At 36.4% G+C, this 17,462-nt stretch overlaps 1 protein-coding gene across 2 annotated transcripts in view; it reads left to right on the top strand.

Annotated features, from left to right (window-relative positions):
* The window catches only part of NEGR1 (neuronal growth regulator 1), a 1,028,214-nt gene extending 1,014,633 nt beyond the window's left edge, over window positions 1-13,581 (top strand). For both annotated transcript variants that reach the window (XM_044944851.2, XM_025289451.3), the window contains one exon: window positions 9,824-13,581. In XM_044944851.2, coding sequence (XP_044800786.1) covers window positions 9,824-9,948 — 125 coding nt within the window. In that variant the 3' untranslated portion in view covers window positions 9,949-13,581. The remainder of the gene's footprint in view (window positions 1-9,823) is intronic.
* Window positions 13,582-17,462: the final 3,881 nt, after the last annotated feature.

Below are 17,462 nucleotides of genomic sequence, written 5' to 3' on the forward strand. Positions count from 1 at the left end.
AAACCCAGGTCTCCGGCATTGCTGGCAGATTCTTCGCCAACTGAGCTACGAGGGAAGTTCAGTTCCTACTAGAGAAGCTCAATGAGGATATGTATGTAAATACAGATTTTCTATAACCTTCAGTTCAGTTCAGTTCAGTTGCTCAGTTGTGTCCAACTCTTTGTGACCCCATGAATTACAGCACGCCAGGCCTCCCTGTCCATCACCAGCTCCCGGAGTTCAATCAGACTCACGTCCATCGAGTCAGTGATGCCATCCAGCCATCTCATCCTCTGTCGTCCCCTTCTCCTCCTGTTCCCAATCCCTCCTAGCATCAGAGTCTTCCAATGAGTCAACTCTTCGCATGAGGTGCCCAAAGTACTGGAGTTTCAGCTTTAGCATCATTCCTTCCAAAGAAATCCCAGGGCTGATCTCCTTCAGAATGGACTGGTTGGATCTCTTTGCAGTCCAAGGGATTCTCAAGAGTCTTCTCCAACACCACAGTTCAAAAGCATCAATTCTTCAGCACTCAGCTTTTTTCACAGTCCAACTCTCCCATCCATACATGACCACTGGAAAAACCATAGCCTTGACTAGACGGACCTTTGTTGGAAAAGTAATGTCTCTGTTTTTCAATATGCTATCTAGGTTGGACATAACTTTTCTTCCAAGGAGTAAGCGTCTTTTAATTTCATGGCTGCACCATCTATAACCTTAGGTCTCTTATTTGAAAAAAAGTGCATCAGTGTGCCCTTGTTAGCCTGATTCCTTCTAAAGAAAATAAAAAAGGCTGACTAACAGGAATTCAAAGTCAGTTATCCAAGTCTTTCTCTCCTCTAAGTATGAGTGGAGCTATAGCTATGGTGACGTGAAAATGAAAGTGTTAGTCATGTCTGACTCTTTACAACCCCATGCACTATAGCCCACCAGGCTCCTCTGTCCATGGAATTCTCCAGGCAAGAATACTGGAGTGGGTAGCCATTCCCCTTTGCCAGGGGATCTTCCAGACCCAGGGATGGAACTGGGTCTCCTGCATTGCAGATGGATTCTTCACTGTCTGAGCCATCTGGGAAGCCCTAGCTGTGGTAAAGTGAAGTCGCTCAGTCGTGTCCGACTCTTTGCGACCCCATGGACCATAACCTACCAGGCTCCTCTGTCCATGGGATTTTCCAGGCAAGAGTACTGGAGTGGGTTGCTGTGGTAAGAGCTCACAAATTAAGCCTTACACTGCAGGACTGAGAGCTGCTTGAAAAGTGGATTATGCTATGTTTATTTCTCTGTATTTCAGGAAACAGTGTATGGCACAAAAAAGGTATGTTGAGTAAAAACATCTGAAAATCTCTACATTGGTAGCCCTACTGCATGATGGCTATGCTTCTCAAGCATTACTCAAGTCCAAGCTTAAGGGAGGAAGATTTTGGAGGGTCCCAGTATGGGAACATGCTGTAATGACACAAAGTCCTCCCCCACACAGAAATAGCTGTTCCATAGGTGTGAGATAAGTCATGCTTCCTGATAAGACACGGTTTGTGCTGTGTCTTTAAAGCAATACATCCTCTCTTAGGGTGTGGGCCTAAGAGAGAAATAGCTCAGAAAGGAATAATTAGATGATGTCGCTGATGCTGAGACTTGTCTGATTCATCCAGACACTGTAATCAAAAGTTGTACATCCGGTTGTAAAGCATATCTCAGTGCTCCTCTCATCCCCAAATCGCTGCCCAGTATTTAGGCAGAATTAAATGGTGTAAAAAATTTGGGTGTGATCTGAGCTTCTGATGTGTTATCCCTGACACCTGCTGATGGTGTTAAGGGGTGGATATTGCTAAAGAAAGGATTAAACTATCTTTCAAGCAAACTACTCCCACATTATGAGTTGTACTATATTTAGACTGAATCAGTGTTGCATAATTTCTCAGTAAACTAATATGCACTCTTTTGAATCACTCTCTTTTATTTAAAAATCTAATTTAGGTGTAAGTCAATCACTTTCCATTAAGGTATAAGGTTTCAGTAAAATGCAAGTTCAGGCCAGATTTTTCTTATGGAAGCAAAGTTAACGTAGCTAAATAACTCTACCTAAGATTGCAACAAGAATCTTAAAAATATGACTCAAAGTTAGTTTAGTTAAAGCTTCAGTAATTTAAGGAAATTGCCTAGGCAAGTAATTGGTATTATACCAAACTAAGTATTTCACAGTTACATTTGCTTTTGCCTAAAAATAAAAACTGGAGCAATACAAGGGAAAACTGCCAAGACTGAAAATAATATGCAGCAGCTGTAAGTAATTGGGAGTGATAATCATAATTAGACAAGATGTAAGATATGTATTAAAGCCCAGATTGGATCATCCTGTTGGCAACTGGGAGAAATCCCAAAGGCCTGGACCCTCCACGTAGCCCACACACTCTGCTTCATGCCTCAAAGCCTTTCTGTCACCAAGCTTGGCATTAGATGAGCCATGACACCACTCCCAAGGACACGTGCCACACTGTTACTCTTGAGAAAAGATAGAGGAAAAGGAGAAATGGAAGAGGGTCATACTCTCTGCCTTCAAGGAGCCTGCAAAGAAAAGAAACAGCCAATTATCTTGCAGTAATTGGCATCCAAGTCCTCTGAAAGAAGTCAAGATAATAAAGAAAACAAATATTTTTATAAGATAAAATGGAGGACAGCTTTGTAAGACCATAGAAACATTGGTTTAACCAAGTATAGGTGAGGAATGAAGTAAAACAGCCTTATTCCATGGAAAACAACTCAAGCTAAAGAGAAAGCTCTATGGGGACAGGAGCCACTTCTGTTTTGTTCATTGATTCAGAGAATGCCTCACACATAGCACACGCTCAACTTGCTAAATGAATGAGCAAATTGATAGTGCTTAGATAATACTTGAGGAGTGTTTATCCTGTGTTAGATGTTGTACTGGGTGTTTTAAGTGTATCACCACATTTAATCTTCACAGTCACTTTTGAGATACTATCAGTACCAGTCCTTATTTGCTAATGAGGATGCTAAACCAAGCACAGCTAAGAAACATGCCCAAGTTACTCTAGTTAGAAAGAGGTGGAGCTAGACTTTTAACCAAAGTCCTCTGGATCTATAGTCCATGTATTATGCACATTATATTTTAAAACTAGAATGTCTTTAGCTTTACTAAAAAAGTGGGAAGCCTTTTCTATTGTTTGTTTTAAATTTTGATTATTCAATGACACCAAAGTAGCACCCTTGATATACGCCATTTCATTCCTTCTTTCTCTTCTTTTGCCTAAATAAAATGGCAAACTTGAAAGCATCTAACACATTGTTCAAGGGCTGTGTATTCCCATTCTCTCTATTTTAAAACTTCACCCTTTTTTCTTCTTCCTTTTCCTTCCCTTGTCTTTCTCTTTTCTTTCTTGATTTAAATATCTTCTTTCCTTATTCTTCTCCTTGAAATCAAAGACAATTAAACAGATATAGGAGACAAACAGAAGAGTTTCTTCCTTTTACACTTTGCCTTAAAAGTAAGACATCATAGCAACAACTATTGAAATAAGGTATTTTATCAAAGTTGTATTAAATTAAACAAATCATATTTTTAAGAATATTTCCCCATGTTTCCCCAATATACACCTTTTGAACACATTTGGTATAAGATAAAAATGCACACATGACAAGGAGGAATGTTCCATAATTTCATCATGCTTATAGTCCAATAGAAGAGAAAGATACACATATCTTTATTATAAAAGTAAATTATATATATGTAGAAAGATATGTGTATATTTCTCTTCTACTGGTCTATAAGCATGATGAAATTATAGAACATTCCCCCTTGTCATAAAGGGCTTCCCAGGTGGTGCTAGAGGAAAAGAACATATCTGCCAATGCAGCAGACAGAGGGGAAGCAAGTTCAATCCCTGGGTTGGGAAGATCTCCTGTAGAAGGGAATGGCAACTCACTCCAGTATTCTTGGTTGGAGAATCCTGTGGATGGAGAAGCCTGGTGGGCTATAGTCCATAGGGTTGCAAAGAGTCAGACACAACTGAAGTGACTCAGCACACACATAAGTAAAAATGGAAGTATTTATGAAATCAGATAGGAGATTAAAAATTGTTATTAGATTAGGTGGGCTTTATGAAGGAGGTTTTAGTTTACATTTTTACAGAAGAATAGGACTTTGATAAGTGGCTAAAGAGAATAGGAAGTAAGGCCTTTTAGGCTTAAGGATATAGTATGTGCAAATGACAGGGAAGACTGTTTAGAAAAATGTCTTATGTGCCTGAAGCTAAGCGTGTATATGAGTCTGGATAAGTTGACTAGACCCAAATATCAGACACCCCTGAATACTGAGCCATACAACTTTGGCTTTCCTCAACAGGCAATGGAAACCCCTGAAGGTCTGGGACTAACGTAGGCTCCTACTCTTGCTTATGCTGGTACAATCTACTGTCCACAGAACAGTCAAGGGTATATTTTAAAATGTCAGCTAGTCCCTCTGCATGTAACTGTATTGTGGATTCTCATATCACTCAGAAGGAAAACAAACTCTCACTATAGTCCAACTACACTTGTGATCACATGCCATTTCCCTCCTAATGTTACTTAGGATGGGTAGCAGTATGATACTCAAAGGCAACTAAAAACGTGGCAGGGAACATACAACAGACCTGACCATCACAGAGGCAAAGATGGATGTCTTCAAATTCAAGACCATATCTGGGGGCACAGGTTCAACTATACTCTCTGTCTTTTGCTGCAAGAGGATGATGCTACAAAGTTTGTTTGATACATGATTTTCCCCTATCATCTCCCTCATGATCTGTCTCCCTTGTTGTTGTTCAGTTGCTCAATGCAGCCCCATGGACTGCAGCTCGCCAGGCTTCCCTGTTCTTTACTGTCTCCTGGGGTTTGCTGAAACTCACATCCATTGAGTAGGTGATGCCATCCAACCATCTTGTCCTCTGTCGTCCCCTTCTCCTCCTGCCTTCCATCTTTCCCAGCACCGGGGTCTTTTCCAATGAGTGGGCTCTTCGCATTGGGTGGCCAAAGTATTGAAGCTTCAGCTTTAGCATCAGTCCTTCCAGTGAATATTCAGGACTGATTTCCTTAAGGATTGACTGGTTTAATCTCCTTGCAGTCCAAGGGACTCTCAAGAGTCTTCTCCAACACCACAGTTCAAAAGCATCATTTCTTTGGCACTCAGCCTTCTTTATGGTCCAACTTTCACATCCATACATGACAACTGGAAAACCAGTAGCTTTGACTTTATGGACCTTTGCTGGCAAAGTGATGTCTCTGCTTTTTAAAACGCTGTCTAAGTTTGTCATACCTTTCCTTCCAAGGAGCAAGTGTCTTTTAATTTTGTGGCTGCAGTCAACTGTCTGCAGTGATTTTGAAGCCAAAGAAAATAAAGTCTGTCACTGTTTCCATTGTTTTCCCATCTATTTGCCATGTCGTGATGGGACTAGATGCCATGATCTTTGTTTTTTGAATATTGAGTTGTAAGCCAGCTTTTTCCTGCCTAGAGAACCCCATGGACAGAGGAGCCTGGTAGGCTACAGTCCATGGGATCACAAAGAGTCAGACAGAATTGACTGAGAACACACATACAAGGAATATGACAAAATGGGTATATTTGGAGATAGATGAAATTGAGTAATAAAAGAATCATATATACATGTACATGAGTAATCAGTCATGTCCAACTCTACATGACTTCATGGATTGGAGCCCCCCTAGGCTCTTCTGTCCATGGGATTCTCTGGGCTAGAATATTAGAATAGGTTGTCATTTACTACTCCAGGGCATCTTCCTGACTCAGGGATCAAATCTGCATCTCCTGTGTTTCCTGCATTAGCAGGCAGATATTTTATCAGTGTGCCACCTTACCCACATTATTATATGTTGTGTTTCCAGTACTTAGTACAGTCCTTAGTACCTAGTTCAATAAATATTTGCTGAATGAATGAAAGTATATGGTAAATTCTCTAACTTATAGACAAGTGGCTTGCTTGTCTCACACACAAAAAAAGATTTTATTTTGTAGGAGAGACATATATTCCTTTTGAAAGTGAAAGTAAAAAATCACTCAGTTATGTCCAACTCTTTGTGACCCATGGAATTCTCCAGGCCAGAATACTGGACAGGTTAGCCTTTCCTTTCTCCAGGGGATCTTCCCAACCCAGGGATTGAACCCAGGTCTCCCACATGGCAGGTGGATTCTTTACAAGCTGAACCACAAGGGAAGCCCAAGAATACTGGAGTGGGTAGTCTACCCCTTCTCTAGTGGATTTTCTCAACCCAGGAATTGAACCGGGTTCTCCTCCATTGCAAGCAGATTCTTTACCAACTGAGCTATCAGGGAAGACTCTAACCTATCTATTTATTTATTTAATTGAATAGTTCATTCAATAGATATTTCTTGAGTACCCACTGTGTACCAGAACTTACCAGACTTTGTATCTGGAAATAGTAAGATAAACAAAACATGCCCTAGGAGAGTTTATAGTCTGGTGAAAGAAATAGATATGCACACAAATAGTTGTAATGCAATATGATAGTTTTATTAAAAGGAATATGTATTGTGACCTCATGAAACAATAGGGCAATCTGTTCAGCTTGTTGAAAAAGGAAAGGGGATTTAGGAAAGATTGACCCAAAATGCATTTTAATGGATGAATAAAGAGTTTTGAGAGTCCTTTTTACTCTACTCAATTAATGTACTATTTAATTTTTAATGATAATAAAAATATTATCTTTTCTTTGTGTTCTTGGCTTTTAAGATCTGTTTCTTATTTATGATATCATTTTATTTGCTTTGCTAATTATTAGTCCTTTATTATTATACTGGTTTTATTGCACTCAAGATTCCTAAAAAACAGTAGCAACAACTATGAAATAGATGTCACTGAGAAGGTAACAGGCCAATTAAATATTTATTTATGTTTAAAAAAATAAAACATCATTCTAAGTCCTGAATAAGAGAAAATAACTTAAGTAGTTTCATGGTTTTAAATTAGACTTCTTACATATCAAAACTTGAAAGCTATCTGTTCAACCATAGACTTATTTTCTTCATCATCTTCTCATTGTTTAAAACTCATTTGTGATGCAAAGTGAAAGTGAAAGTGAAGTCGCTCAGTTCTGTCGGACTCTTTGCGACCCCACTGACTGACTATAGCCTAAGAGGCTCCTGGGTCCTGGGATTTTCCAGGCAACAATACTGGAGTGGGCTGCCATTTAAAGAGAAACAGCAAATAGTTGATTTTGCTACCTGTTTACTAAAGTGTAGTAGGTTTAGCCCTTGAATCTCACTCACATGGAATCAACAATTGCATTTTTAAGAAAACTCCCCACTGTCAGGGGTCAAGGCATCTTCTATCTCCTTTAATTTCTTAGAGTTATAAACAACACAATTTATTCCTCTTGTAACATGAAAATATAGGCATTGGTGAAAGTTCCATTAAAAACTAGCTGCTGGCAATTCAAACTCAGTGTGACTAAAAGAGCTTCCAGATTTGAATTATGAATTTGGGGGTGAAACAATATTCTTTCATTACATTATTCATTTCCTACTAGAAAACAGTACTTGAAATCCTGATTTCATTAAGAAGAGGTAGTTAAAAATACGGTGGTGGAGTTGTTTTATTATTACTATTATTATTCTTATGGTAAATGAGAACCAGTCTCAAGCATAGCTGAACATGCCTGCAACATTGTTTCTGGAACACAACATACTTCACATTCAAAGAGGCAACTGTCCTCTTGTGAAACAAAGTGGAATCCATTAAGTAGACTCCCACAGTATCCCAAGCTTGGTGAATCACCAGGTATAATCTCTAAGTGAAAATTCAACATGACTGTTAGCCAAGTACCCACAGGAGTTTCTCTCTATGTATAAGATTGTGATCTTTCCAATCTATAAATATAGTCATACAATTCAACAGCTCCAAATTCTTCAAACTCTCCTTCAGTATAAAAAGCTAAACATTTTTTTCAATACAGTCTAGTTCATTCTATCTGCCTAGAGTTCCGTTTCAATTTTCTCCACTTCAGGCCTCAAACTTCACAGTCCAGCAACACTAATCTACTTTTAGAGCCTAGAATACATGCCGTGATCTTGCCTTTCCTCATGCCTTTGAATATATTGTTTTCTCTACTCAGATGATGGTCCCCTTTGGTAAAACTATCTGTTAAATCATCTTCCCCTTGCCCAGGCAATTTTAAATACACAATTTTCTGTGTCACTGCAGTTTGCCCATGCAGTTCTAATATTCCCAAGACTGTATTATAATTGTTTGATATGTTTCCTCACACACACACAAAGGTCTTGGAAGAGAAAATCTCTGTTTTTTCAGCATTTAGTATAGCATCTGGACAATAAAAAGACCCACAAATATGTGTGTGTGTATTTTTATTTATATATATATATACATATATATATATACACACACATACATACATACATACCGGGGAAGCCCTATCCCTAGTATCTCAGCCAGTAAAGAATCTGCCTGCAGTGCAGGAGACCCAGGTTCGATCTCTGGGTTTGGAAAATCTCCTGGAGAAGGAAATGGCAATCCACTCCAGTATTCTTGCCTGGAAAATCCTAGGAACAGAGAAGCCTGGCAGGTACAGTCCATGGGCTCTTAAGAGTTGGAAAGACTTAGTGACTAAACCAAACCATATAATACATACATATATATATATATATATAATATCACTTAGATGTGGAATCTAATAAAGTAAGCAGAACGTGTAAAAGCACAGAGTAGACTAGTGTTACCAGAGGCTGGGAGCTGGGGAAATTGCAGAGATGTTGAATAAGGGTAAAAACTTACAATCAGTAGACAAATAAGTTTTGTAGATCTAATGTACAACATAGTGACTGTAGACAATAATGCTGTGATATAACCTTCAAAGTTGCTAAGGACTCGATCTTAACTGCCCCCACCACAAAAATGATCATTTTTTTATAACAGTATTCTTTATTTTTATGATAGTACTTTAAAAAGCTTTTGTTTACTTATTTATTTTTGGCTTCGCTGGGGCTTGGTTGCTGCGCATAGGCTTCCTCTAGTTGTGGTGAACGGGGCCTGCTCTCTTGTTGCAATGAGCGGGCTTCTCATTGCAGTGGCTTCTCTTGCTATGGAACACAGGCTCCGGGGCGCATGCGCTTCAGTAGCTGTGGCTCAAGGGCGCCAGAGAACAGAGTCAGTAGCTGTGGCACATGGGCTTAGCTGCCCTGTGGCATATGGGGTCTTCCTGGACCAGGGATCAAATCCATGTTTCCTGCACTGGAAGGTGGATTCTTAACCACTAGATGACCAGAGAAGTCCCCAAAATGATTATGTGACATGATGGAAGTGTCAACTACCGCTATGGTGGTGATCATGTTGCAATATACAAATGTATCAAATCCACACTGTTGTACACCTTAGACTTACACACTGTTATAGTTCAACTATATCTCAATAAAAATAAATTTAAAATATATACATAAATGAATATTGTCCACTATTAGAAATAGTTACAATGCATATAAGATAAAAAATGTTAGCTGATATTTGCTGAGTACTTATGTCCAGTCTAATGCAATGTGCTACATGTGCTTCATCTCAAATTCTCACTGCAGTCCTGCCAGGTGGATTTTATTGTTTCTATTTTGTTCTTGAGAAAACTGAAGATCAGAGAGGTTAGTAGAATAGGCCACACATTGTCATACAGCAGAACCAGATGTGAATCTAAAATCTGCCTGACTCCACTGCTAGTTTTTTCCCCAGAACACCCAGCTGTTTTTGATTATTGTTAAGATCTTGAAAGACACAAATTAGATTTTGATTTATTCTTCTCCATTTCTTTCCAGCTCCAAGTACAGCCCAGTACGGAATTACCGGGAGCGCTGAAGTTCTTTTCTCCTGCTGGTACCTTGTGTTGACACTGTCCTCTTTCACCAGCTTATTCTACCTGAAGAATGCCATTCTACAATAAATATAAAGACCCATAAAAGGCTTTTAAGGATTCTCTGAAAGTGCTGATGGCTGGATCCAATCTGGTACAGTTTGTTAAAAGCAGCGTGGGATATAATCAGCAGTGCTTACATGGGGATGATCGCCTTCTGTAGAATTGCTCATTATGTAAATACTTTAATTCTACTCTTTTTTTGATTAGCTACATTACCTTGTGAAGCAGTACACATTGTCCTTTTTTTAAGACGTGAAAGCTCTGAAATTACTTTTAGAGGATATTAATTGTGATTTCATGTTTGTAATCTACAACTTTTCAAAAGCATTCAGTCATGGTCTGCTAGGTTGCAGGCTGTAGTTTACAAAAAAAACGAATATTGCAGTGAATATGTGATTCTTTAAGGCTGCAATACAAGCATTCATTTCCCTGTTTCAATAAGAGTCAACCCACATTTACAAAGATGCATTTTTTTTCTTTTTTGATAAAAAAGCAAATAATATTGCCTTCAGATCATTTCTTCAAAATATAACATATCTAGATTTTTCTGCTCGCATGATATTCAGGTTTCAGGAATGATCCTTGTAATATAACTGGCTGTGCAGCTCTGCTTCTCTTTCCTGTAAGTTCAGCATGGGTGTGCCTTCATAAAATAATTTTCTCTTCATCTCCAACTAATAAAATGTTTTTGCCAAATTCTACAACTTGAAAGCAAAAATAAACCACAATGATAAAGTTAATACTAACTATATCCTGTCTCTAAAGAACAAAGGAGCTATCAAATTGTAAAAATCTCTTCCCTCATTACCAATAGGGTTTTGAGAATTTTGCCCCACGATAGCTCAGCTTTGTGATGAAAACAATTTAACTAATATAGTACAGGTAAATCCACTGTATGATTTCTTTAGTTGTAGCTAAATGTTAGATCCACTTTGGGAAATAATTCCCTTTAAAATGATAGCACAGTCCATCCAAAATTGTCTGGCAATACAGCATCTTTTCCTTTCACTATTACAAGCCAAAATTTTTAAGGTAGTTTGTCAGAAAGGACACAAAGTCCAATTACCTAACATTAAATGAGATGGTAAACGTTCAAAATTAATTTGGTTCTGTCGCAAATAAGTTGGTATGCTAGATATAGTGTTCCTGTGGACAGGAGCATTTTGCATATTTTCCAGCTGAAAACATTACACAGTTGATAGTTTGGCATACATGTTGTACAAAAATGCTCCAAAATATTACAAATATTCCATCCTAGTATGCAGCAGATCAACCCCTGAAATAACTAATTCTGTGGTTAAATCTTTCTCTATAGCCATGTCAGCTTAAACAAACAAAGCTAAAATGAAAAAAAAAATCATGCTTTATTTCTTACATGATATATGTAAGATGTGTTCAAATGAAGACAAGCCATTAGTGATGAAGAATATCTTAAAATAAATTAATTGCTAAATTATCATGGATTTTAAATTATTTCTATCACAAAGAATGAAAACTACATTTTTGAAGGAAAATGCTGTTATTCTACAAGTATTATATTACAAGAATAGTTCAATGGTTTACTCTTTACTAAAGACAGACCATAGCCTTGAAAGCCATTTGCAAGTTTGATAAAGTTACCAATTTTACTATCCCTAGAGAAATTTCTGCAAACAGTTCCCTTTTGCAAGTTATAACAACACCTGCTAATATAGTTAGAAACAAGATATTTAAGATATCTAATGTAGATAAGTAAAATATAAGTAAAATTTTGTCCCAAAGTATACCATAAATCTATTTTAATTAGAAATGTGAATCCTAAATAAGGAGGCATATATATACAACATTTCCACAAAATGGCAATGATATGGCACAATACTATTAAATTTACTGTAATAATTTATTATGTTATTTTGACTGATACACTAAGAAAGGTTTTTACAAAAACCTTTTAACTTTGATTATTATCTTTTCAAAATCTTTTTGTGGAATTGGTGAGTAAACTACAAAATATTTTGTGTGTGTATTGCAGCTTTAAAGTGGCACACTCCATAATAATCTACTTACTAGAAATAGTGGTGCTACCACAGAAGTGTTAACCATCAGTACCATTGTTTGGGAGAAAGAAACAGATCAAGAATGCATATTATACAGTGATCGCTTTCCTAGAGTAAAAATACCTCCTCTTTGTAAGGTTTGTAGGGTAAATGTGAGGTAAACTGAGGTATAAACTATGGATGAACCAAATAATTAGTTCAAAGTGTTGTCATGATTCCGAATTTGTGGAGTCTGGTGTTTTTCCCATAGAATGTGACAGAAGTACAGTCATAGCTCAGTAGCTATATGTATTTGCCTTTATGTTAGAAGAGATTTTCTTGAGTGACATTTTTAAATAGAGGAGGTATTCACTATGTTTTTCTGTATCAAGCAGCATTCCTAGTTGTTAGGCCCCTGGACAGAGTGAAATCATGAGTATTTATGAGTTCAATATTGTTCAAATAAGGCTACAGTATTTGCTTTTTTGTGTGAATGTATTGCATATAATGTTCAAGTAGATGATTTTACATTTATGGACATTTGAAATGTCTGATTACTCCATTTTATCAGTCCTGATTGTACAAGATTGTTGCAATTTCAAAATAGCAGTTTTATGAAACTGATTTATCTTTTGATCTATAACAATTTTTCTAGCTATTCATTTCAGCATTATATTTCTACAGGTTCGATTTGTGGGACTCTTTTTGTTGCCCCTGAATTTTTTTCAAAGAAAGAAAAAAGAAAAAGCAGTTGAGAAAGTAGAGTAGAAAGAAAAAAGACTGACGGGGGAAAAGGTAAAGGGGAAAGAAAAAAAGCAAGGAAGGAAAAGAAGGAAAGAGGGAAGAAGAAAGGAGAGGCTGGGAGGGAGGGAAGAGCCAGAATATTAGGGTAGTCGACATAATTCACTTGCATTCTTTTAACTGCAACTGGTGTAATTATGTTTTATTTACAATGATCCCATTTGAAACATAAATCCTGTTACACCATTGAGTTACTATTATGCAGCAATTGTATAATGAAAAGTACTGCCCAAACTACAGTATTGTGTTATGGCGGGGACACTACAAGATTTGAGAGAGAGAGAACATCAAACTTAAAGCCACTGTTGGGGAGTTCAAACTTAGCTGAAAAATTAATGCTTCATCATAACATTTAAGCTATATCTAGAAAGTAGACTGGAGAACTGAGAAAATTACCAGATAATTCAGGACAATATATATAAATACCCCAGTGTGTGAACTCAGAAAACTTTGAGAAATTTATCAAAGCTGATTATCTATATTGATTAAATTTACTGAATAACTGTTAATTTATCCATTGTGCTTAGCTTTGTGACACAGCCGAAAGTTATCTATTTAATCTTTTCAATAAAAATTGTTTTTTGAAATTCAGAAATGATTTAAAAAGAGGTCAGGTTTTTAACTATTTATTGAAGTATGTGGATGTACAGTATTTCAATAGATATGAATATGAATAAATGGTATGCCTTAAGATCCTTTGAATATGTATTTACTTTAAAGACTGGAACAAGCTCTTCCTGTCTTTTAGTAAAACATCCATATTTCATAATCTGATGTAAAATATGTTGTACTGTTTCCAATAGGTGAATATAAAGTCAGTTTATCAATTAAAATATGTACTTGACTCATTTGAAAATTCTACTAATTTGAGGGAAAAGGGAAGAAATAGTAAACATATTTCTGCTATTCCCTTCTTTTCTGTTGCTTCCACTGTACCACACTCACATGTTTCAGATACTCCAAAGCAACACAAGATGAAAATGTTAGATGCTACAATTTAAAAAGGATCCACTTTGTGGCCGTTCCCTCTGTTACTGATTCCCCAAAGGTCTAACAAGCTGAACTACATCTAGCCTGAAGAAGAAATTTTCTGGAAAGATTTTATTATCAATTATTTAGAACTTTTACCTCCTAAAATGCATCATGGTAAGCAACAGAGACTGATGATGAAATCTTGTTGGTTTTACAGACTAACCATCTGAAAATGGAAATGCCTATAGAAGTTAGGCAGAGAGTACAATTTCATGAGATTGCTGGGTATAAAACAAGGAGTATATTCCACTTCAAGGCATTCAGATACTATTTCAATAAAAACACCTTGCTTTCCAAACAAAATGTGATTTGACTGAAAGCCCATAGTTTGTAACAGCTGTAACATTTGTGTAAAACGAGGGCCACTCCAAATGAATGATTTAACCTCTCTTTTCCAAATCTGTTCATTTATACTCATTATGCAATTAAAAGGGAACAATGTGGTAGATAAAATAACAAACTGTGAAAAAGATTTACACTTGATGCATTAAGCTATTTTGAATCAGTATGGGTGTCATTGCCATTCTGGGAAAACCATATCTACCAAATCTCTCCCTTTTCAAAACCAAAAACACGCACAAATAAACATCTTATTTTCCCTCTGGCTCATTATTTCTCCCTTTGTAATTTCTATTCTGCAAACAATCACATGGAAACATAAGTATCAAGTCTCAGACTCTGAAAGCTAGCATGTGAAGCAGAACTATTTTCCTCTCTGAATATCAGAGGTCAAAACACAGATACTTCAAAATGACATCCAGCTACTTGGAAGATAATTACTTACTTTTGCCTGGCAGGCAGAAATTTAAAAATTTTAAGAGAAAAACTTCCAAGAATAATTCATTCAAGATAATGTAATTTGATTCAAACACCAGAGTGTCAGTGTACTCGCCCTGAACTTTCCAAGAAGCATACACCTTCACACTCATATGCACTTTTTCCTAATAATCCCAGATTTATGGAAAATATTTAGAAATATATAGTAGAAAAAGAAAAAAAAAAACTGGCAAATGAATGAAATGAATACTTTGCATTCTTCCTGGAAAGGAAGAAAGAAGGAATAGATTTCAGTTTTCTACCTAAAAGCTCCTCCCACAGTTCTCCTAAGACTACCATGACTCTCCCAAGGCCTTCAGTCTAAGAATTCTACTCATTTCTGCTCAGCTCAGAGACAGCAGTGTCAGCTAGAATTACTTCTGAAGTATCACAGCTATGTCTATCTTGAATTTTACCATGGCAAAGTGCTTTAGCAGACATTAAATGTACTTTAAAACATTATTATTGTCTCATTGATGATGAAATAAGATTCAGAAATTTTAAGTCACTTGCTGAAGGTTATGCTTTTACTAAGTGGCAGATTTGAACCAAATGTGCAATACAGAATACTTCCAATTTGTTTCAATATTCATGAGCCTCCTTAGAAATAAATATGACCACATTACTAGCTTTACAAACAAATATATGTACATTTATATTTATATACAAGTAACTTTATTTACATGTAGATTTTTTTTCCCTTTAATGCCATCCCTTTATTTTCCAAAGCCTCCAGAGGTTATGTGGTTTAAAGATGAATCACATTATACATCTCATCTAAAAATTTGGGTATGCAACTGGACACATAGCCCTTGATAATATTAGGCCCATCACACCAAATGGAGGCTCTTGTCATAAGTATATGTATCTTTTTTATATAGCATTTTGCAAAAGCCTACCAAGTTTTGAATAACCCACTGACTATTCCTCAGGCATCTGCAATCAACAGAATTCTTAGAAATGGTGAGTAGAATATATACACACATTTTTTAAAATACACAATAGAATACTGATTTTAATCTTAAGCGATGTTGTTTGAGCCAATTTATGCCAAAATACTAATTATATGCACATCTGTTTGTGCTGGGGCAGGAGAATGAGAGAAAGATTCTAATTTTAGAAATTAAACTATATACAACCTAAGGAATACACTTGCATTTTGTTGTCAAAATAGAAATATAATGCAAATCCTGTAAATGTCACTCTAGTCTGAAAAAACAGAAAGCAAAGCTTTCACATACATGTAAAATGAACACATCAATTCATTAATGAAGGATGCGGCAAATCTGGGTTCCATCCCTGGGTCACAACAATGTGGAGAAGGGAATGCAACCTACTCCAGTATTCTTGCCTGGAGAATGGCATGGACAGAGGAACCTGACAGGCTATAGTCCATGGGGTTGCAAAGAGTCAGATATGATTGAGTGACTATCACTTTCAAGAAGTTACAACAGGATAAAAGGACAATCCAAAGAACAGGAATAGTTATAGATCAAGAATATTGAAATTAATATGTTTATAGAGGCAAAACTGAATTCTTCCAGAGTAAGGAGAAGAATTAAGTTGCAACCTTAACCAACAGAACTTATTTATGAGTTGGATGACAAGATATACTTTGCCTTGCTATCATTACAACTTGTAAAATTGTTCAAATGCAGTGAAAAGTGGAGTCCCCATAGAATCAGAACCAGGTAAACTGCAAGGGTGTTTGCTAAGGAGTGCCTGGGTTTTTCATGCACACAGCTTTTTCCTTAAAATAATGAGATGCAAAAGTCTTAAAAGCACATGAATTAAATGAATTGCCAATATTTTAAGGTTTGATAATATAACCTCTATTGTAATGATTCAGATAAAACCACATTATCTATATCTAATATTTTACATTTTCTGTATTCTAATTACTCATTTTCTTCCTTAATCACAAACCAATACCCAATAGTTTGATACATATAGAAGGAGAAATAAACAATTAAAATATAACAAGGATGACATTTTTCAATAATCTACCTGGTTGAAAAGCGAATATATTTTGAACACTTGTTAAAAGAAGAAGTTTTTTATCATTTGCAGGGAGGAGCATTTAATTCTTGGGATAGTAGGAATTTTTATGAAAAATAAGGAGAATAAAGTAACAGTTAAGATGGCAATATCTCTTCAACCAAATACAACAGTAATGTTGAAAACACTGCAAGACACCATTGAACTGAATGGTCTGCTTCCACTTACTGCTAATGAACCTCGTCCTTGCAAATTTTGGTTTGGTAGAAGCTACAGGAGGTAACATGGTTCATTAGGCTTTCGAAGCTTTAAAATGTTAAAGGCGGTGGTTTTTCTCCTTCATTTCAAGTGAATTGCTAAAAGCATCATGATGTTCCTCAGTGGAACTTTGAATTTGTTAGTTTCTTTATTAATTTTGACTTTTTTACATTTTTAACTTTACACCAAATGCAGCATACTTCAACTTCCTGCAGGTTTGAATTGTGCTTAAGCAAATACTCCAAGCACATGGAATTTCCTGAGAAAATTTCAGGACCTTATTTTAGAAAAAGGACTTAAGCAATATTCTTTACAGACTGGAATATGCTAATAAAAACAGCAATTTTCTTGATTGCACCTAATAGAATCCATAGAACTCTTACATAGTTTTCTAAAATGTAGTTTTATAAATAGTTTTCATAAATGTAGGTTGCAGTTGCCCTGAAATTTAACATCTCCCTACTACACATTTGACAAGTGACCTGGCCAAAAATGTGGTCTATAGCTCATTTATGACGTACTCCTTAAGAAATTGTTGCCAGAGATTTGAAACTGCTTCAAGCTGATGTCTTTCAAAACAAAGCACATACTCACACATACAAACACAAAATCACATTGCTG

The sequence above is a fragment of the Bubalus bubalis genome, chromosome 6, assembly GCF_019923935.1.
Source record: "Bubalus bubalis isolate 160015118507 breed Murrah chromosome 6, NDDB_SH_1, whole genome shotgun sequence".
Taxonomy (NCBI): domain Eukaryota; kingdom Metazoa; phylum Chordata; class Mammalia; order Artiodactyla; family Bovidae; genus Bubalus; species Bubalus bubalis.